Source organism: Zingiber officinale, chromosome 9A (assembly GCF_018446385.1).
Source record: "Zingiber officinale cultivar Zhangliang chromosome 9A, Zo_v1.1, whole genome shotgun sequence".
In the NCBI taxonomy this organism is placed as follows: Eukaryota; Viridiplantae; Streptophyta; class Magnoliopsida; order Zingiberales; family Zingiberaceae; genus Zingiber; species Zingiber officinale.
Window position 1 is genome coordinate 5,926,027 of NC_056002.1, and position 23,253 is coordinate 5,949,279.

At 37.7% G+C, this 23,253-nt stretch overlaps 1 protein-coding gene and 1 long non-coding RNA gene across 5 annotated transcripts in view; one reads left to right on the top strand and one right to left on the bottom strand.

Annotated features, from left to right (window-relative positions):
- Nucleotides 1-16,219, top strand: part of LOC122018560 (3-oxoacyl-[acyl-carrier-protein] synthase II, chloroplastic-like) — a 28,094-nt gene extending 11,875 nt beyond the window's left edge. The window contains exons 12-14 of one of the 3 annotated variants that reach the window (XM_042575906.1): nt 14,261-14,317; nt 15,696-15,808; nt 15,961-16,219. In XM_042575906.1, the coding sequence (XP_042431840.1) occupies nt 14,261-14,317; nt 15,696-15,808; nt 15,961-16,018 (228 nt within the window). In that variant the 3' untranslated portion in view covers nt 16,019-16,219. Of the gene's footprint in view, nt 1-14,260; nt 14,321-15,695; nt 15,850-15,960 lie in introns of all 3 variants that reach the window. The other 2 variants (XM_042575905.1, XM_042575907.1) reach the window with 2 other exon arrangements.
- Nucleotides 12,635-13,304, bottom strand: LOC122018561. Of its 2 annotated transcripts, none has more exons than XR_006121821.1 (3): nt 13,215-13,304; nt 12,904-13,047; nt 12,635-12,776 (listed from the first exon to the last, which is right to left on the bottom strand). It is a non-coding gene; the product is annotated as an uncharacterized LOC122018561 (long non-coding RNA). The 2 variants fall into 2 exon arrangements; XR_006121820.1 differs by having other exon boundaries at nt 12,670-12,819.
- Nucleotides 16,220-23,253: the final 7,034 nt, after the last annotated feature.

Below are 23,253 nucleotides of genomic sequence, written 5' to 3' on the forward strand. Positions count from 1 at the left end.
TGGATATTTAACTGTACTAAATGCTTCTAACGTGTCTAAAAATATGGATTGTGTTCTCAATCATTGCAAAGATCATTTGGATTGAGTTTAGATATGGCTTAGCTTTATCGCCAGCTGACATATGGCTAAAAGACCAATAGATCTGGTTTGCATTCAAGCTTACACTTATTCACAAGGAGTTAATCGCAAGGGCTGAAAGGTGGAGACTCGTCAAACATCCTTGGTCCGGAATCTCGCAAGGCTAGTAAGTGTGTAAGACGGTAAGCCTGAAGGCCTTAATAGAGGTTACTCCTTGAGGACTAGAGATATATATTGGTAGACATACGATAAGGCGACCGAATTTGTTAACTGAATGCAAAAGACTGCCGTGTGCATAAGCCTCCAGACGGAGCCGTTACCAGTTAGGTGAGCATGAAAATTTTATGAATTCCTAAGCTATAAGTATGCATATCTGATGTATCGCCTATGTCTGAAAGATTTGAGCAAAATATAAGAGAATGATACAACAAGTCCCGAACCGTAAACCTTGAATACCTAGATCTTGCTAAAACAACAAAACCCAAAGTCTCGGAGTTAGCAAATAACCTTGGAGTAATTTATGATAGCCTCTTTACTATCAAAGGTTTCAATAAAATATTTCTACTCTCTCAAAGAAGAAAGTCAGGCGTTGCAGAAGGAAGTAGCTCAGCTACGGACCTCTGTTAGCCATTTAGAAAGAGAGCTAATAAGTTATAAGCCACTACAAAATGTTGTGTAGTTCCAAACAATAGCAACTGAAGGGAAAGCTAAATTTGATGATGGAAACAAGTTTTGTTTAGCTTCCCACCTTGTGCACATGTATATAAGGGGAGGCCGGGAGGGGTCGTACCTACACCTTTATATCATATGCTAAAAAAAAAATCATACTTTAAAAAAAATAGATTTTTTTTAATGTTTGCCCTCAGTTAATTTAATGTTCCTCTAAAGTTGGAATTCTGGTATGCCATAGTATATTAATGTTTGGAATTTCAGATTGCCACTAAAATTTGTTGTAGAATATCATATCTTATCTTTAGTATCTTATCATATCTTGTCATATCTCATCTTACTATATTATCATATCTTGGCTTACCATGTCTTAATTGTATATTTCTTCTTTATCTCTTGTAAACTTATAACTATAAATATATGAGCCTTATTAATTCATTGAATATACACAAAAAGGAATATGCATTGCAGTGTTTTCTTTGAGTTTCTTTTTGTTTTAGTGCTTTTATGGTATCAGAGTGATAAAAACATTCTTTTGCTGATGAAACTTGGTTTTTGGGAGTGAGCGGGATGAATGATTCTAACATGTCTTCAAACGTTGGTCAATCAAACCCTTTATTTGTTTCCACTGCTTTTGATAATTCTTTACCCTTCCAAATCACTAGCTTTAAGCTCTCTGGCTAGAATTACCTTCAATGGTCTAGATCCATCCAACTTATCATTCGAGGGAAGGGCCAGCTATCTTAATGGTCCTATTCCCAAGCCATCTTCAACCGACCCTTCCTTTGCTAATTGGGACATCCAGAACTCCGTGGTAATGTCGTGGCTCCTACACTCGATGGATGATGCCATTGCTGAGATTTATCTCATCTACCAGACTACGAAAGCAATATGGGACGCAGTCACCTTTGCCTATTCAGATTTGGAGGGCTCTTCACAAATGTTCGATCTGCGACATCGTTTCATAAATCTGCGTCAAGATGACAGTACAATCACTCAATATTTCAGTTCTCTAACCAAACTCTGGCAGGAACTCGATCTCTTTACTCAGTGAGCCTTGACTGAGACCGCCAACAACGAGATCTATCGTAAATTACTTGCAAAAGAATGAACCTATGATTTTTTGAGCGGACTCAATCCTATTCTCGATGATGCTCGTGGTCACATCTTAAGCATTAAACCGCTCCCGAGTCTTGATGCTATTTTTCGGAGGTTCGTCGTGAAGAACAATGCTGCCGCATCATGCTTGGTGGCTCCTCTATGGCCTTTGCTTCATCCATTAACTCCGATGCCTCTGCCATGGTTGCTCGGTACTCCAACTCTCATGACACTTGCAAGTCTCTTTGGTGTGATCATTGTAACCATCCCCACCACACCAAAGAAACCTGCTAGCTTCACAACAAACCTGCAGATTGGGTCCCACCAACCAATGCAAGAGTGATGTATCCAAGCCTCCGACTGCAGGCAAATTCGATGCAGCGTCCTCCTCATCTTTGACTTTCACTCAGACCCAACTTGATCAGACTGGTCAAATGTTCTGATCCTCTACATCCTTGATGGCTCACGATATTTCCTCCTCTACTATGAATGAGTCAGCCACATTGGGTGAATCTTGGATTATTGATTCTGGTGCATATGTCGGGTGCTCGTACTATTTTTTCTTCATACAATCGATATTTTGGTACTCGTACTGTTACTTTGGCGGTTAGATTTGTTTCACCAGTAGTGGGAATTTGAACTGTGACTCTTAGTCCCAATCTTTTGCTGCATAAAGTTTGATTTGTTCCTAAGTTGTCATATAACTTGCTCTCAATTAGTAAACTGACTCGGGATTCTGATTGTGTGACTAATTATTTTTTTCCAAAAACTCGGGATTCGGGGAGGACGATCGGGCATGCTACTGAGGTGGTTGGATTGCACTACTTTCTATGTGCTAACTCTCAAGCACGTTGTTGTCAAGTTGTTCATGGTTCAATCTCTTCCCATCACCACCACCAAATAAAACTACTCCATCACCACCTTGGCCATCCTAGTTTCTCTTATAGGCGTCGCTTATTTCCTTCATTGTTTCTTTCTTCGAATCACTTCGTGTGTGAAATCTATCAATTAGCTAAACCATGGTTTAAAGTGCCGTGCCGAGACGGTCGAAACGGGCGAAACATTCTCGTTCCACTCGGTGACCGGCACCGACACGACCCCGACACCAGACCTGCGACAGGTGCGACGTGTTGTGCGACCGTGTGGTCACAGTGAAGGGGTCGCTTGACCCTGCAATAGTAGTGGAGGGCTTGCATAATCCTTTCGCTACCGCCGCGGAGGCATCGTGCGACCTTGCGGTCGTTGCAGAGGGGTCGCACGACCAACGCGGTCGCGCCAAAGGAATCACGCAATCCCCGCAGCCATGGCTGGTTGTGCAATCCCGTGACAATGCCGCAGTCGTGTGGGCTCGTGAGTGGTGTCGGATTTTAGATTTTTTAAAATTAAACTTAGGTTAATTATTTTAATCAACTCCTAGTTCTAACAGATCATTAGCCCTTTCGCCGTGTTCACTAAACGAAGTCTTTGTCATCTTGCCTCGAAGATAAGATTCACATACCTCATATGATTCAAAATCAAATGAGTCCAAAAGTCCATCCTTTTGGAGTTGGGATATGCGACTCTCATTTATGTGACCTAAACGACAATGTCAGAGATATGTCTGGTTCAGATCATTAGATTTGAACCTCTTGGTATTTATGTTATAGATTGGGTTTTCAAAGTCTAGAACATAGAGTTCATTTATCAGAGGTGCATTACAATAAAACATGTCATTTAAATAAAGAGAGCAACATTTGTCCTTTATTATAAATGAGAACTCCTTCTTGTCTAAACAAGAAACAGCGATTATGTTTTTGGTTAAAGCAGGCACATAACAACACTCTTCAAGTTCTAAAACAAACCCAGTGGGCAAAGATAAGGAATAGATTCCTACAACGACAGCAGCAACTCTTGCACCATTGCCTACTTGTAGGTCCACTTCGCCCTTTGTCAATACTCTACTATTTCTCAGCGCCTGCACATTAGTACAAATGTGAGATGCACATCCGATATCTAATACCCATGAAGAAGAAATAGATATAAAGAGACTTTATTAAACCCTAATAAAATTATCTAATTAATTTATATTTCATTTATTTTAATTTAAAAATTATAATAATTTTTTTATTTATTTATCTATTTTCATATCTTTTCTTTTTTTTTAAGATTATTTTTTATATTGTTTATTTTTTAAATATTTATGTTAAATATTTTAGTTTTTAATTAATATATTTTATATTTAAAAAAATATCGAAACTATATCAGTACCGTATTCTTTTCCTTTTTTTAAAAGATTATTTTTTATATTATTTATTTTTTAAATATTTATGTTAAATATTTTAGTTTTTAATTAATATATTTTATATTTAAAAAATATCGAAATTATATCGGTACGACACAATACGGTATCGAAATCGTATCGTTCTGGTCCAAGATCGAAATCTCGGCACGGGTTGAAATTTTAAATCTTGAGCTAAACACACTAGGGTTCCTTTTTCCATTCATTCATATCATGCTTCAAAACCTTTTTCCCTTGACGTATGGGGTCCTTCATGAATTTCTTCAATTTCAAATAAAAAGTGGTTTATTTCCTTTATTGATGATCATTCTTGTGCTTGTTGGATATTTTTTTTAAGTGAAAAATCTGAAGTTGCACATGTATTTGAGCAATTTTATAATATGATTCTCACGCAATTTAACTCTCGTATCCAAGTTTTTCGAACTGCTAATGGAACCAAATATATTAATTCCTCACTAAATATTTTTTTTCAAAAAGGGGGTATTATTCATCAAAGCTCTTGTGTCGATACACCACAACAAAATGGTTTATCTAAAAGAAAAGTTCGTCATCTTTTAGAAGTTGCTCACACACTACTTTTTCTTGCAATTTACATAAACGCATGATGCTATTTGAATTGCTTGCTATTTGATAAATTAATTACCATATTGGGTGTTAAAATTTAAAATCCCGATTTTCACTCTTCAAGAATGTTTTCTAAAATCTCATATCTTTTTCGATCTTCCTTTACGCATATTTGGATGCTCGGTTTTCATTCATATTCATAATCATCTTAGGTCTAAGTTAGATCCTAGAAGTCATAAGAGCGTTTTTGTAGGATACTCTTCCACCAAAAAAGGTTATAGATGTTATTCTCCTTCAAAAAGAAAATATTTTAGAGATGTCACCTTTTTTGAACATCAATCCTTTTATTCGAAGTCTTCTACCAGGGGGAGTCTCTGACCCTACCTCATATTTCTCTAACTAATTGGGAACATCTTAATTGATCTGATATCTCTAGTGCCTCACTTGTCTGGCTCAAGTTCTGTTCCTAATGATACTAAGTTGCCATAATTGGATATACCAATCACACTTCGGAAAGGTACCCGTCTGTGCACTCGACATCTTATCTCAGATTTTTTTAGGATACTCTCATCTATCTAGATATATGCGTGCTTTAGTAACCAATCTCTCAAAAACAACAGTACCGACCAATATTGACGAGGCTCTTCAACACAAACATTGGCATACTACGGTCCATGAAGAGATCAAAGCCTTAGAAAAAAATGGTACAGGGAACATAGTTAATCAACTAGCAGGCAAGGACCCGGTTGGCTGCAAATAGGTCTTCACGATTAAGTGCAAAAGCGATGGTTTGGTTGAAAGATACAAAGCCCGTTTCGTGGCAAGGAGTATACTCAAATTTACGGAATTGACTATCAAGAGACTTTCGCTCTGTGGCAAAGATTAACATTATTCGGGTATTGCTATCTCTTGCAGCAAACTTAGATTGGCCACTTCACCAACTGGACGTTAAGAATGCCTTTCTTGTGATCTAGCGGAAGAGGTGTACAGGAATCTGCCACCTGGGTTCAACAAGAATAAAGAAGCCTCAGCTTGTCGTCTAAAGAAGGCTCTCTAAAACAATCTCCTAAGGCTTGGTTTGACAGGTTTGCCAAGATGGTTAAACAGTTTGATTACAACAAACTCACACCGACCATACTCTATTTCACCATAGAGTAAAGGATAAGATTGCCATATTGATTTTTTATGTAGACGACATTATAATCACTGGGAATAATCTTCAAGAGATAGAAAGGATCAAGAAACATATTACAACAACATTTGAAATGAAGGATCTTGGGAAACTACAATTTTTCCTTGGAATGGAAGTTGCTCGAAGCAAGGAAGGAATGCTCATCTCACAATGAAAATATATTCTTGACTTGTTAAGAGACACAGGGTTAATGGGATGTAAATCGGTTGATACTCCCATGGATCCAAATATAAAGCTTGAGACTCATCTAGAAGATTCACCAGTAGATCGAGGCATGTTTCAACGACTCATTGACAGATTGATTTATCTTGCGCACACCAGACCTGGCATCGCATTTCCGGTGAGTTGTCTTAGCCAATTTATGCACTCACCATATCAATGTCATTTGAATGCTGCAAACAGAATTTTGAAGTATCTAAAGGAAACTCCTGGCAGAGGGTTAATGTTCAAGAAAAACACCACAAGAAATGTTGAAGTATTTGTTGATGCTGATTGGGCGGGGTGTCCGAATGATCGGAGATCTACTTCGGGTTATTATTCTTTTAGAAATATGATCACTTGGTGAAGTAAGAAGCAGTCTGTTGTGTAGGATTGAAAAGACGCTAGAGGGGTTGAATAGCGTTTACCGCTTTTTCAATTATAATGAGTTAAAACAAACGCAGCGGAAAAGAGAAAGAAAGAATAAAGAACAAGCGGTAATACAAGTATTTTTACTTGGTTTGGAGCCTTTGACAACTCTTACTCCAAGACTTGCACTCGTTGAGTGCTTTTGTTGGGCAATCACTATCAGTTCGACAATAGGGTTATTAAATTTGAGTACACGAACTATAAAATAAATGTTACCAAGAAAGAAGTATAAACACAATTGTTTGATCATCGGTTGTCAGAGTAGCACGTAAGAACGAAAGTCGGAGCGAATATTATGCTGGAGTTGCTAGTCGAAATCCTTTTTATAGGTCACCCCCGGGCACCTGAAGTGTTGATGTGGCTGCACCTCATCGAAAGTTTATCTCCGAAACTTTTATCCATCTCCAGGCGCCTGGACCGGTCCGGGCGTCTGGACCCTGACGTATGCTGTCCACTTAGCATCTGCCATGTCAGTTGGTCGCTCGTTAGCTTCACCCCTTGCTCGGGCGCCTGGACCACCTTCGGACGCCTGAAACCATTTTTTCAGCCTTTTGCTTTCCTGTATCATAAAGTTAGCATAACAAGAGCAATATATTTGACGGTCTCCGAACTGTTCGATCTTGACTTTGAGTTTCGCTGAAATCGTAGATCGGACCGACGCCTACTGTTCCCTCAATTGGGAACGCGTTCTCACTAGATCTCTCCTCTAGTTGTTTACCTCCACTTACTAATCGCATACTTCATTGATGTCAAGTCCCTTGATCTACTAGGACTTCTTATCAGATCTCAATCAATCTAGACTTTAGTCAGTTATCAACCCAACTAGTCTTCCTCTTGCTAAATCTCAACCAATCTAGACTTCATGCTAGCTATCAACCTAGCTAGGCTTTAGCTTGGTGTTTCGGTCCTCTAGACCCATCAAGTTCATATCCTGCAAACTTGGTAAAAGGATTAGATAATAATATAATCTAACTTTAACCTTTGTCATATATAAAAAATTTGAGTTTGATTATTAGTTCAGCCCGCACAAACAATCTCCTATTTTTTTGATGTAATGCCAACTTAGGTTAAAGTTAGGAAAATAAAGTCATTTTTGGCTAAGTAAAAGACTATGCATTAAGTCCTAAAAAATATACATTAAGTCCTAAACCCTAAGTAAAAGATTATGTGTTATAAGAAATATATAATTTGATTTTCTTAACTTTAAGCCTTACCCTTACTCTCTCCCTTTGTTATATATAAAAAAGAATTAAAGTAAAGTTTAAGTGTTACATTCAGAAAACCAATAAGAGAGTTGAGTGTAATATATAGTTTTGCAAATATGTTAAAAATTTATAATTAAGTATTGAAAATTTGGCATATAAATCTTGTAAACAATTTTTCAAATGAATTTTCAATGTTTAACTTTGCAAAAGTGGTTTTAAGGAAAAATATTTTCAATATATTTTTCAAAATTCCCAAAGATATTTTCAAAATATTTTTAATTTCTTTCAAAATAAAGTTTTTCAATAAATATAAATTTTCAGCCCTTTTGAAGATAAGATTTTCAAAATATTTTGTTACACGAATTTCAAAGCATTTTTAGAATAAGTAATTTTAAGTAAGGGAATTTTAAAAGTTTGAATTTTGAAAATTTTTTCTAAGCAAATGGTTTTCAAGTAGAAAAAATTTAACAAACAAATTTGATAAGAATTTTCAGATAAGAGGATTATTTGCTTAGAAAAATATTTTTCTAAACAAATAGTTTTCAAATATATTCTCCCCTTTTAGTTGACACTTAGTTAACTTTCTCAACATATTTTTAAAACATTTTCTTCCCCTTAATTTGATACTAAGTTTTGGGTTTGTTTAAGGTATATTAATTAACCTGCTCAATATATTTTCAAAACACTTCATTCTCCTTAAATTGACACTTTCCATTAACCTGACACCTCTAGTTACCCTTGTTATCTACAAGGAGCTCTACCTAAGTGTCTAAGGGACTAGTGTTGGAAATACTAATTTTCAGAAAATATATTATGTTGAAAAGCTAATATTTTCTCTTCACCCATTCTAATTCTAATTGTAATAGATATAAAATTATTTAAATTAATCATTAATCAATTATTCCTGAAAAATTAATCTCGGATTGAGTTAATTAAATTAGCATTAAATTTCAAGCTAAATGAAATAATTGGTTACTAATGTTTTATCAATTAAGTTAAGAATAAGTTTAAGTTCATATTAAGTTCATTTAATTCGGATTAACAAATAAGGTTATTTTTGGATTGATAGTTTACTTAAAATTAAGTTGGATTGATTATTATCAATATTAATTAACTATTATTTACGTAACTCAATTCAATAATTTAGTACTTATTTGTTTAGAGTTAATTAACTTAAATTATTTTTTAATTAATTTTAGTTGAATTAAGTTGAGTTTAATTTAAGTCTTAATTTAAATTAAACTTTTAATTAAATTTTAATTTAAGTTAAATTAAAGGTTACGTTTTAATAATTAATTGTGATTAATTAGTTTTCAGAATGATTAAATTAGGATTATTTAATTAATTATTTATTTTGTCTTGATAATGATTAGTTATTAATTAAGATTTAGGTGAATTGATTAATAATTATTGAATTATTAATCTTTAATTAAATTATTTTAGATTTAATTGAGTTAGTTAGAATTGATTAAGATAGATATAGTAAATTAAGATTAATAATTATTGAATTTCAGATTAATTAATTAATTAATTATTTAGGATTTAATTTAATTTAATTTTAATTTACTTCATTTTTAAGTTTTAATTGAAGTTTAATTAATTTAGGATTTGATTAATTTTTTTTTTAAAGGATCTTAAAATGATTTTTAAAAGGATTTAAAATAATTTTTGAAAGGGCTTTAAAATAATTTTTTAAAGGGCTTTGAAAATGATTTTTTAAAGGTTTTTTTTAAAATAATTTTTAAAGGGTTTTTAAAATAATTGTTAAAAGAATTTTTAAAAGATTTTTAAGAGAAAATTTTAAAATGATTTTTAGAAAATTTTAATTAATTTAATTCAAAAGTTTAATTTATTTAATCTTGAAGTTAATAAAATTTTAAAGTTTAAATTAACCCTTATTCATCTCACTCAACTTATGTTTTCAACTAAGGGTATCCTATAATTTTGTGAGATGATTAGTTATAAGTTTAGATTCAGTCAATTAAATTTACATTTCAAAAATTAGCTTCCAGGCAGTGGCGAGGCACAAGGGTCTTCTTAGGTATTGAAGCAACGACCACTTTCTAAGACAAAGTCTTTTAATGAAATTATTCATTTAATTAACTTACTGAAAAATCCTGGTCTAACTAGTTTAGGATGTGACGAGGTAGTTTTGGTTAGTTTCACTTAACTAAGTAGACTAAGAAGGGTATGTCTTACCACACTACTCCCTAGATCAAGTTTTCTTAACATACTATTATCTCGCCCCCACCCTGGTACTATGGTTGAATAAGAGTTAAATTTTCTTTATAGTCTAAACCTATTTACCCAACTGGGTAGACTATTGTTTTGAAGGTGTCAACTAATTTGGTGCCTCCCCTGAATTATTGAACTTGCGTTTGTTTTAAGTTTAGGTTTATGTCGATTTGTTTTGTAGTTGTAGTAGACTTGATTATAGTTTAAGTTTGGATTTGATTTATTAGATTTAAATGTGTAGCTTAAGTTTGGATTTGATTTGTTAGAGCTTAAGTTAGATTTGAGTTTGTAGTTTATTTTTGGATCTGAGTTATTAGGTTTATCTTGTTTTGTTTTTAGGTAGTGGATTTTATTTTTAAGTATATAATATTGGTTTGGTCTTATTTGCTTGGTTAGACAAGCTTTTGGCACCTAAACTTTAGTTTAATTTTTATTTTGGCTTATTAGTGAGAAAAGTTTTGTTTGTTGAGCTGGACTTGTATTCGAGTCCGGATTTGTAGTAAGTATATAACTTGTTGCGATTCAAGTATCATATATGGTTGTGAATTTTTCTAGTAGGTCTTTTAGATTAATTACTTCAGTTTCTAGGTTGGAGTTTTCTTCCTCAAGGTTTTTGACTTGAGTTGAGTTAGTGTTTCTTGTTTGGGAATTATAACTTGTTCCTTAAGGTATTGATTTTCCTTAAGGAGTGTTTCATTTTATTTTTCATATCTAGACAATTTCCTATTCATGCATGTAATAATTTTGAAAAAGTTAGCAGACAAATTTAGGTATACCTCATTGGAACTTTTATAAACCAGTATGGACTCATGGCTTGACTTATGTTTGGACTCGTCGTCTTGATTTGACTCACTTTCGGACTCGAGTCCGATTGCCATAAGCGCGAGGTAGATTGCTTGCTTTCGATCTTTGGTGTCCGATTCTTCTGAGGAAGATTCGTCCCAGGTGGCTTGGAGTGTCTTCTTCCTCTTTGTCTTCTTGGATTTGTCTTCCTGTGATGAACCTGCAAGAAAAGTCACACCTTTCTCCACCTGTTTTGAGTTAGTTTGTTCGTGGAGTTCAAGTTCACAAAATAAGTCATCTAATTTTAATTTATTTAAATTTCTCGAAACTTTATAGGCATTCACTATAGATGCCCACAGTGCATTTTGAGGAAAAGAATTCAAGGCATACCTTATTACATCCCTGTTCTCCAGTTGGTGGCCGATTAGGTGGAGCCTATTCAGAATGTCCTTGTTTCTTACGTGTAACTGAGTTGCTATTTCTCGATCCTATATTTTAATATTAAACAAATTATTTAATAATAAGTCTCGCTTTGTTAATTTTGTATCGCTTCTGAGCTCGATCAGTTTTTTCCAGAGTTCCTTGGCATTCTCGAATGGTTCGACCCGGTTAAGTTCTTCCTTGGTCAGTCCATATAGAAGAGTGTTTGTAACTTTGAACTCAGTCTTCTTCATTTCTGGGCCGTCTATTGACACCTTGTATCCTCGTCGAATGGTGAACCATTGATCGATATCTGTCTTCATGTATACCTCCATTCTTTTCTTCCAGTAGGGGAAATCATTCCTGTTGAAGAGTGGAGGATGAGCAGTGCTGTAGCCTTTGCTTTGGGCCATTAGAAAAAGAACCTTGCTCACAAAAGACAAATTAACAAGGAGAAAATCCCGAGACTAGGTCTTGGATTAATAATGTGAGAGATGATAATAAAAAAAAACTCGATTGATGTTGCACCAATTCAAAGTATTTTGCAGTGAGAAAACTTGTCCAAAAGAGGTGATTGCACTAATTTGAACTAGATCGAAAAGTTCAAAATCGAATGAGGCTTAAAAAAAAAGAAAATAAGAGAACCCCATGCTCGATTGGTGGTTGCACCAATTCATAGTGTACCTCACTTTGATACCACTTGTAGGATCGAAAAGACGTTAGGGGGGTGAATAGTATTTGTCGCTTTTTCAATTATAATAAGTTAAAATAAACACAACGGAAAAGAGAAAGAACAAAGAACAAGCGTTAACACAAGTATTTTTACTTGGTTTGGAGCTTTCACCGACTCCTACTCCAAGGTCCGCACTCGTTGAGTGCTTTCGTTGGGCAATCACTATTAGTTCGAAAATAGGGTTACAAAATATGAGTACACGAATTGTAAAATAAATGTTATTGACAAGAAAGAAGTATAAATACAATTGCTTGATCGTCGGTTGTCGGAGCAGCCTTTCGGTATCGTTAGAGCCTTCTCGGAGTAGCACGCAAGAACGAAAATTGGAGCGAATGTTGTTCTGGAGTTGCAGGTCGAAGTCCTTTTTATAATCCATCTCCGGGTGTCCAGACTACCCAGAGTGCTTGGAGTGCTGACGTGACTGTACTTAGTCGAAAGTTTATCTCCGAAACTTTTATCCATCTCTAGGCGTCTAGACTGGTCCGAGCGATTGGACCTTGACGAGTGTCATCCACTTAGTGTTTGCCATGTCAGTTGGTCGCTCACCGACTTCACCCCTTGCCCAAGCGCTTGAACCACCTTTGGCGTCTGGAACCTTTTTTCAGCCTTTTGCTTTCCTATATTATAAAGTTAGCATAACAAGCAATAATATGAAAATGAGTAATATTTGACTGTCTGTCCTGACTTTGAGTTTCACTGAAACCTTAGGTCGGACTAACGTCTGTTGTTCCCTCAACCGGGAACACACTCTCATTGAATCTCTCCTCCAGTTACTTACCTCCACTTACCAATCGCAGACTTCCTTGATGTCTGGTCTCTTGACCCACCATGACTTCCTGTTATATCTCAACTAATATGGACTTCAGCCAATTGTCAACTCAACTAGGCTTCCTCCTGCAAGATGTCAACCAATCTGGACTTTATGCCAGCTATCAACCTAGATGGACTTCAGCCTGGCGTTTCAGTTCATATTCTACACACTTGGTAAAAGGATTATATCACTACAAAATCTAACTTTAACCTTTGTCATATATCAAACTCTGAGTTTGATTATTAGTGTAACATGCATCAACACGTTGTAGCAAGAAGTAGTGCCGAGACCGAGCTTCGTTCCACTGCTATTGGTATATGTGAAGCTCTTTGGCTGAAACAACTCCTTGAAGAACTACTCATACCAAAGTAAAGTTCCATAATTATTTGGTGCGATAACAAAGCCGCGATCTCAATTTCACACAACCCCGCCCATCATAATAGAACAAAGCATGTTAAGATTGACCAACATTTCATCAAGGAGAAGATTGAAGGCATTATCAAAGTCTCCTAGGTACCTACCACACAATAGGTTGCAGACATTCTTACAAAAGCTCTCCCTATTTTTGACTGGTTAATAGGCAAGCTTGAGATGTATAACATATACCATCCAGCTTGAGGGGAGTAGAGAATATCATGTTTTATATTACTATCTTATCATATCTTGTCATATCTTATCTTACTATATTATCATATCTTATCTTACCATATCTTATCATATCTTATCTTATTGTATATTTCATCTTTATCTCTTATAAACTAATAACTATAAATACATGAGCATGTATTAAGTCATTGAATATAAAAAGGAATATACATTGAGTGTTTTCTCTGAGGTTCTTTCTGTTTTAGTGCTTTTATTTGTATATTTGCATATTTCCACATAAATACAAAATGGCTGCCCCATAGTACGGGCTATACAATAGCAGAGCCTACCAATTGACTCTGTGCCCCGCTAATTTCACTGGGCATTTTCCGCATTGGATCTCCTGACATAGTTGAAATCAAGTCAGTCGTAGTTTGAGCAGGCTCTACTTGCGTCAGCCCAGACACATTAACAACTTTAGATGCCACAATTTGTTCCTATTGGACAGCTGGTTATTTTTGGAGGATTGCCTGTAGTTGCATTTTCATTGTCTTTCTTATAGTATTAACTCTTCACTTAATTTGTAGTAGCAAACTTCAGATGTGGACACTCAGAATTCCTCAACTCAAGGTATTTTATGTAATTATTATTTAGCTTAGTGCTCAGACTGCAGAAGATCGTGATATTATCACATTGGATACATGTGCAAATCCGATGACCTTCGTTGTGATGTATAAAAAGCAACTTTTTCCCACGCAGGTTCATATGACACTGTCCTTAAAAAATTAAAGAAAAACATGTCATTTTAGTGGCTTGTGCTATTCTATTTTTTTTTTCAGAAATATGTCCTGTCGTTGCTTTTCTTCAGAAATGTGCTTGGCATCTGAACAGATAGATAAATATATGATGCCTCTATGCCTTTCTTGCTGCTATTTATTTATTTATTTATTTATTTATTTATGGGTTTTTGGTGATTTTGCAGGCTATTCGGACAGGTTGGATCCATCCAAATATCAATCTGGATAATCCTGAGAAAACTGTGGTATATCCTCTTTAATATTTTAAATTCGAAACTTATCTGGATTTCCAATCATTAATAGTTTGGAGTTAAAGGATAGTATAGTATTAGCCATTACTCTGTTCTATCTCTCCATTAAAGTGATTGCCTAACATCCATGTGGGTGTGGCCAGTTGTCACCTAGTATAACCCCTATGCTGGACGTGAAGTGGATATGGTCAGATTCTTTGCTAGCAAAAAACAGGACAATTTTAAAACCTAAGATTGTTAAAACATTGAGATCCACGACTAGGTCATTGATCTGGCCACCTACTCCAAGATCCTTTTGCTGGCTGATTTTAGAATCCTAGATGATATCCAGGATTTCGTCTGTTTCCTCTGCCGATACATCCTTGTCACCGTCAATTGGTTCACGCCCCGCCCCTCCTTCCTATATTGAACGATAATCAACCTTCAAACTTCCCAACAGAATAATCCAAGCTGATTCACAACTCTGTGCTCATCGCTCACTGTTTATGCACATATACTATGCCACCCCCTTTGGCACCACCGTCGTCAACTTCCCCATCTCCCACTTCTCCGTTGAAGTTGTTTGGTTGGGGGTTACGGGCCACATCCTCTTTAGTATTAACCTCGAGTTCCTTGGTGTGTCTATGCATCACACCATCATTTCGAACAATTCTTGACGAACAATTGCCCATAGTGAGGTCATGATCTTGTACCTTGTTATCCCTTCCTACTTTTATGGTGACTACCACTGGTTCCTCTAAGAGATTCGTGTGGAAATGCAAATCTCGGTCATCTTCAACACATTGTTCTCACCTTCCTCTCCCTTTCTCCTCTCCCGCCTCTTTGGCCCCCGCATCTCCTCCCTAAGGGTGCACCACTCCTCAAGACACAAAAAACAACCTTGGTCCTTGGTGCCCTTGATTGCAATGGGAGTAGCGGAAGGGGCAATTTGGGGCAAAGGATGAGGGGAGCAGTGTCTAGGGCTTTGCATATGTTATAATACGTGTGCTCAATGGTTTCGGGTGGTTGATGAATGACGACGGTGTTTGTAATAGCCGACTGTGGCAACTAGACATGTGGACATTGGACTTATCCATTTAGGCTTCCCTGTGGAAACCTGGTTTTATTTATAAATAGAGATCTATTTGAAACTATATATTAACCCATACTTAGTTTTATATTCCAGATAATTAAAGACTATCTATTTGATATCCTGTGAAAGGTCTATCCGTAGGGACCTTTGTAGAATACACCCCGTGTAAAGGATCAAAATAGGTATTCAATATCCTTTATAGAGTAGATGTGATACTAATCTGTAGTGCCTCAAAAAATATGTTATCAATCAATACTATTATAGTCTTATATGTGGAATTTCTTTTGTTAAATTCAGGATGCAAGTTTGCTAGTGGGTCAAGAAAAGGAGAGATTAGATGTGAAGGTAGCACTATCTAATTCCTTCGGCTTCGGCGGCCACAACTCATCCATCCTGTTCGCACCTTACAAGTAATCAAACCTTGCCTTAAAACACATGTTGGCAAAAGGCGGTTAGTATCGTCTGATTACTAATCAGAGTCTCTGTACCGTAGGTCCATTTTCAGTTTTGATATTGTTCTGAATTAATATATGCTGGGTGATTATTCATCTTTCCCCTACAGATCATGCCCCAGTAAAATGCAAGCACGTTTATTTAGTTTGTATATGCAAAAATTCTGAAATTGCTTTGTTCACGCCGCTTGGAGCACTGCTGACATTTTACTTTGGACTAGCAGTCAATGTTGTGATGCTCTGAATAGGTGATGAATTAGTGTCCACTATGCTGTTCTAAAGAACTTTCCCCTACAGATCATGCCCCAGTAAAATGCAAGCACGTTTATTTAGTTTGTATATGCAAAAATTCTGAAATTGCTTTGTTCACGCCGCTTGGAGCACTGCTGACATTCTACTTTGGACTAGCAGTCAATGTTGTGATGCTCTGAATAGGTGATGAATTAGTGTCCACTATGCTGTTCTAAAGAAAATATATTTGATTTATGGATCAAGCTTTTTACAATGGCAAAGTTAAGCATTCTAAAACAAAATAGGAAGTGAATTCTCTTGGACCAAACAATATGTTGCTAGAGATTTTGGAGAGTTAGTTGAATTTTAAAATTATACATAATTTAAATTCAATTTACAATAGAGATGATCTGAGCGGATGATCTCAGGCTGTTAGCAGAGGTTGATTTTTGTTATGTACAGAAGAGCGGACTTAGTCGCCGAGTGGGTAGATTAGTCGAGTTGTAGGTCTGTGTTGTAGAACGACTTGAGCAGGTTTGCAGAGCGGTCTTGACAGAGTAGTCTTGACAGAGCAGTTTTGACAGAACAGTCTTGACAGAGTAATCTTGACAGAGCATGTCTTGACAGAGCAGTTTTGACAGAGCAGTCTTAACAGAGCAAGTTTTGACAGAGCATGTCTTGACAGAGCAGTCTTGGCAGAGTAGGTCTTGACAAAGCAGTCTTGGCAGAGCAGGTCTTGACAAAGCAAGTCTTGACAGAGCAAGTCTTGACAGAGCAGGTCTTGACATATATGGTGAAAGGCAGACCGGGTGAGCACACAGGCCGACTGGGCGGATGAAGAGACCGATCGGGAAAACTGATTGAGGTCTGCGAGAGTCGCAGTTTCCTTGAAACAGATTGGCGCCCACCTCCGATTGTGCTTCGAGGCTTACTCGGGTCGTCTGTTTCTCAGGATATAACGGTTTGACCGTGATCCCCACCAAGCACTAGTGGTCACGGCGAACTGAGTGACACCCGATTGCTATCACGAGCACTTTGTCGAGTAGGAATAGCATGATAGAGGAGGGGAATGAGGTGGATAACTTTTGCTTGCTTCGCTGCGTGTGTGTTCTCTGTCTGTGATCGCAGCCTCCTTATATAGGAGTTCAGATCAACAACAGCGTTAATGGTCGATTAATGACCATTACTAGCTGAGCAGTGAAACGTCTACTGTTTCACTCATTATTACTCGAATGTTTAGATTCTGCATTAATTTCAAACTTAATGCATTCGTTATAGCAGCGAAAGGTTTACGTGGCAAAACGTTAGTTGTTCCACTTGGGCGAATTTTGCCCCGACTAGTCCGGCATTCGACGCGCACAGGTCGTTCCAGCACACTAGTCAACATGGTTCAGTGCAATCCGGGCCTTGGATTTGCACCCCCTGCGCACCCACGTGTGAGAGAGAGCCTTTCCCTATGCATTTGTTCACATCCTCAATGCATGTGAATAGATATAAACCAACTATCATGCCATGAAACTCTCAATGTGGGACTAAAGTCTCATTACAATGGAACCTCTTTCCTCTTGCATCTCTTCTCCATTCACTTATATTCAACAATTCCCCAGATGAATGGAGATAGGGTATGTGATAACATTCAGCAGTTGAGTCAAGTATAGAATAGATAGGTTTTACCCTTTGAACCTTCTCTTGTGAAGATTTGGTTGCTTACTGGCTGATAGTAGACACGATGTCCTTGAACTATACTGCTGTCCGTGTAAGCAGTGACAAATCTCACCCAAGACTCTCCCTGATACAACTCAGTTCTCATAAGTGTGTTCGTTCTTATCCATGAACACGCTTGGTTCTGTGAGAAGCTCTAAGAATTGTGCCTCCAATTATCTTTGAAGCGACCCCATTTCTTTCTCACATAGGTGATCCCTCAAGAGTTGTCATCTACTTTTCTTAATCATTAAAAGCCCATCAGCATACCTTGGTCTAGTCATTGTTTCATTGGGCTATTCCCCATAGTGTGTCTAGTCAGTGCAGATTAGTTGTTTCTTTGAACCTAGTTCTTGGGATCTCCAATCAGCATATGTGGGGTGTCCTCTACACTGATCGCTAACAACGACATCAAGCTCATTCCTCGTGAGGAGCTTGCAACTAACTCTCGATTTAATCCTTTGGTTAGCGAATCCGCTAGGTTATCTTTTGACTTCACATAGTCAACAGTGATAACTCCCGTTGATAGTAGTTGTCTAATGGTATTATGTCTACGACGTATATGTCTAGACTTACCATTATACAAATGGCTTTGTGCCCGACCGATTACTGATTGACTATCGCAATGTATGCAAATTGCTGGCACAGATTTTGGCCATTGTGGAATATCTTCTAAAAATTGCCGTAGCCATTCAGCCTCTTCACAACATTTGTCAAGAGCTACAAACTCAGATTCCATCGTGGATCTGGTTATTACGGTTTGCTTAGAAGATTTCTAGGAAATGACTGCACCTGTTAGAGTGAAGACATATCCTCTCGTAGACTTAGAGTCTTTTATATCAGATATCCAACTTGCATCGCTGTATCCTTCGATCACAGCAGGATATCTTGTATAATGTAGTTCATATTCACGAGTATACCTCAAGTCTTGTTATCCCTTTCCAGTGTTCAACACCGAGATTATTCATGTATCTACTCAGTTTGCTTACTGTGTAGGCTAAGTTTGGTCGTGTACAACTCATCAAGTACATCAGACTTCCAATCACTCGAGGGTACTTTATCTGAGAGATACTTTCACATCGATTTTTCGATAGATGTTGACTCGTATCTATCGGCGTCCGTGCCAACGCAGTATCACCCTTGGTGAATTTCTTAAGAATTTTGTCCATGTAATGGGTCTGACTAAAAACAAGTCCTTCTGTTGTTCTAAGAATTTTGATTCTTAGAATCACATCAGCTAGGCCTATATCTTTCATATCAAATCTTGAGCTCAACATACCTTTTGTGGATTGTATTATCTTATCATTACTTCCAATGATAAGTTTGTCGTCGACATAGAGACACAAGATGACATAATCACTCTCTGTGGCTTTCATGTAGACATATTTATCACATTCATTGATCTTGAATCCACATCCCTTCATGGCATTATCAAAATTTTCATGCCACTGCTTTGGTGCTTGTTTCAAGCTATATAATGACCTCACCAATCTACAAACATTGTTTTCCTATCCTAGTACAGAAAATCCCTCAGGTTGCTCCATGTAGATCTCCTCTTCTAAATTCCTGTTTAGAAAGGCAGTCTTTACATCCATTTGATGTATTTCGAGATTCCATAGAGCGGCGATAGCCAACAGTACTCTAATGGAAGTTCTTCTCAACACCGGAGAATACGTGTCAAAGTAATCGAGGCATTCTCGTTGTCGGGTATCCTTTGATTACCAGTCTGGCCTTATACTTATCAATCGTGCCATCTGACTTCATTTTCTTCTTGAAAATCCACTTGCAACTTAGTGGTTTACTTCCCGGAGGAAGATCCACAAGTTCCTAAGTGTGATTTTGTAAGATAGATTCTATCTCAGATGCAATTGCCTTTCTCCAGTGAGGTCCATCAAAAGAGCCTACAACTTTTGAGTAACTTTGGGGCTCACTCTCCAAGACGAAAGTGATAAAATCCGATTCATATGATTTTTCTACCCGAACTCTTTTGCTCCGTCTAGGCTCAACCTCCATAGGTTCCTCATCGTCATCATCTTCTTCTTCGCCTTGTGTTTCATTTGTCCGTTTTGAGGAACTAGCATCCTCTCGGGTCTTATACGGAAACATATGTTCGAAGAACAAGATATTTCTTGATTCGATTATCGAGTTCTTGTGTATCTCCGATATGTGTGGCTCATACATACAAAATCTATACGCAGTGCTATTTTGTGCATATCCAATAAATATGCAATCAACAATCTTTGGTCCTATCTTAATCCTTTTCGGATCAGGCACCAACACTTTGGCAAGACAACCCCACATTCGTAAATATTTATAAGACGGTCGTCTTCCATTTCACAACTCATAAGGGTTCTTATCTATTTTCTTCCGGGGCACCTTATTTAAAAGGTAATTTGCTGTTAACACAGCTCCCCCCACATAGACTATGGCAATCCAGAGTTCAATAGAAGAGCATTCATCATTTCCTTTAGATTTCGATTCTTTCGCTCAGCAACTCCATTTTGCTGAGGAGTATAAGGAACTGTTGTTTCGTGTCTGATCTCATGTTCAACACACAACTTAGCAAAATGTGATACATATTCACCGCCTCGGTCACTTCGAACCACCTTAATTTTTCTATTAAGTTGGTTTTCAACCTCAGTCTTATAGAGAACAAATTTCTTTATAGCTTCATCTTTACTTTTGAGAAGATACACATAACAGTATTTTGTGTTATCATCTACAAAAATGATGAAGTATTTATTATCACCACGTGTTGGCGTACCTTTTAGGTCACACACATCAGTGTGGATTAGGTCAAGTGGTTCGTTACTTCTTTCAATATGTTGAAAGGATGACCTTGCCATTTTCGCTTCAACACAAATCTCACACTTGTGTTTTGGGTCAAGGTGGAATGTAGGTATGCTTTGCATATTAATTAATTTACACAACACATTGTAGTTAACATGTCCTAGTTTACCATGCCACAAACACGAAGACTCAAGCATATAAGTGGAAGAGTTTCCAGTTTTATTTATCTTAGGCTTAATCACCATTACATTGAGCTTAAATAACCCATCAGATACATAACCCCTTCCTATAAACACTCCATTTTTGGACAATACAACTCTGTCTGACTCAAAAACAATGCGAAAGCCATGCTTGCTTAGCAGTGATCCGGACACTAGATTCTTCCGAATCTCAACATACAACACATTGTTCAGAGTAAGATCCTTGCCCGAGGTCATCTTCAGTACTACTTTTCCTTGGCCCATGATGTCCGAGGTTGTTGAGTTCCCCATGAACAGTTTGTCTCCAGTGACTTCTTCAAAGTTGTGGAGCAGTTCTTTATTGTAGCAGACATGTCTGGTGGCTCCAGTATCGATCCACCATTGCCACGGGTTTGAACCGATCAGGTTCAACTCAGAGACCACAGCATAGAGGTTGTCCATTTTTGGTCCCTCGTTCAGGTTGGCCTCCTGCTTCTTCTTCGACTTCCTGCACTCCGAAGATTTGTGACTCACTCGGTCACACTTCAAGCACTTCCCAGAGAACTTCTTTTTGTTGATGCCTCCTCTGGGTCCCATCTTGGAAGATTTAGGATTCTTCCGTTTCGAGCTTTGACTGTGCTCGACCACGTTGGCTTTCACAGTAGCCTGAGAGAACAGTTTTCTCTCTGAACTCTTGTTGTCTTCTTCGATGCAAAGTCGAACAATGAGTTCCTCCACATTCATCTCCTTCCGCTTGTGTTTCAGGTAATTCTTAAAATCCTTCCAGCCGGGAGGCAGCTTCTCAATGATAGCAGTCGCCTGGAAGGTTTCACTTAGAACCATCCTTTCTGAGTGGATCTCGTGCAAGATCACCTGAAGCTCCTGTACTTGGCTGATCATCGTCTTGTAGTCAACCATCTTGTAGTCCAGGAATCGACCCATGATGAACTTCTTGGCCCCTGCATCCTCCGTTTTGTATTTATTATTCAGGGGCTCCCACAGTTCCTTAGTCGTTCTCTTCATGCTATACACAGCGTACAACGAGTCGGCAAGACAGTTGAGGATGTAGTTTCGGCAAAAGAACTCAGAATGAGTCCATGCTTCCACTACACTGATGGTTGCGCATTAGCATCCTCAGTACACTTGGGAGGGTCCTCGGTTAAGAACCGAACCAGGTTGAGCGTGGTCAGGTAGAAGAGCATCTTCGGCTGCCACCTCTTGAAGTTCAGTCCACTGAATTTCTCTGGCTTTTTCCCATGGTTGATTGACACAGTTCCAATCGGGGCGGAGGGGGTCTGCACGTGTTGAGTCTGTTGCACCTCAACATTCCGTTCTGTGGCCATCTCAACATAATCGAGTTTGTTTCAAGATTGTTGGACCAAACAATCTGTTGTCGGAGATTTTGGGGAGTTAGCTTAATTTTAAAATTACACAGAATTTAAATTCAATTTACAATAGAGATGACCTGAGCGGATGATCTCAGGCTGCCAGCAGGGGTTGATTTTTGTTACGTACAGAAGAGCGGACTTAGTTGTCGAGCGGACAGATTAGTCGAGTTGTAGGTCTGCGTTGCAGAGCGACTTGAGCAGGTCTGTAGAGCGGTCTTGACAGAGCAGGTCTTGATAGAGCAGTCTTGACAGACAGGTCTTGACAGAGCATGTCTTGATATAGCAGGTCTTGACAGAGCAGTCTTGACATAGCAAGTCTTGACAGATCTGGCGAGCAGACAGGCCGACCAGGCGGACGAAGAGACCGACCAGGAAAACTGATCGAGGCCTGCGAGAGTCGCAGTTTCTTTGAAACAGATTCACCCCTACCTCCGGCTGTGCTTTAAGGCTTACTCGGGTCATATGTTTCCCAGGATACAACGGTTTGATCGTGATCCCCACCAAGCACTAGTGGTTACGGCGAACTGAGTGACACCCAATTGTTATCATGGGCACTCTGCCGAGCAAGAGTAGCACAACAGAGGAGGGGAATGAGGTGGATAGCTTTTGTTTGCTTCGCTACGTGTGTGTTCTTTCCCTGTGATTGCAGCCTCCTTATATAGGAGCTCAGATCAACGGTAGCGTTAATGGTCGATTAATGACCGAGCAGTGAAATGTCTACTGTTTCACTCATTATTACTCGAACGTTTAGATTCTGCATTAATCTAAAACTTAATGCATCCGTTACAGCAGCAAAAGATTTACGTGGCAAAACGTTGGTTGTTCAACTTGGGCGAATTTTCCCCCAACCGGTCCAGCATTTGGCATGCGCAGGTTGTGCTCGTACACAAGTCAATATGGTTTAATGCAATTCGGGCCCTGGATTTATACCTCCTGTGTATCCACGTGTGAAAGAGAATCTCTCCCTATGGGGGAAATGATTTAGAGATTAAATATTATAATAGTTTTTGTATGACGGGGAATTTTAGAACCAGAAATCTATAAATTATAAGAATGAATATGATAGATATAATACTCATATATATTATTATTAATAAGTATTTATAAAAATAAA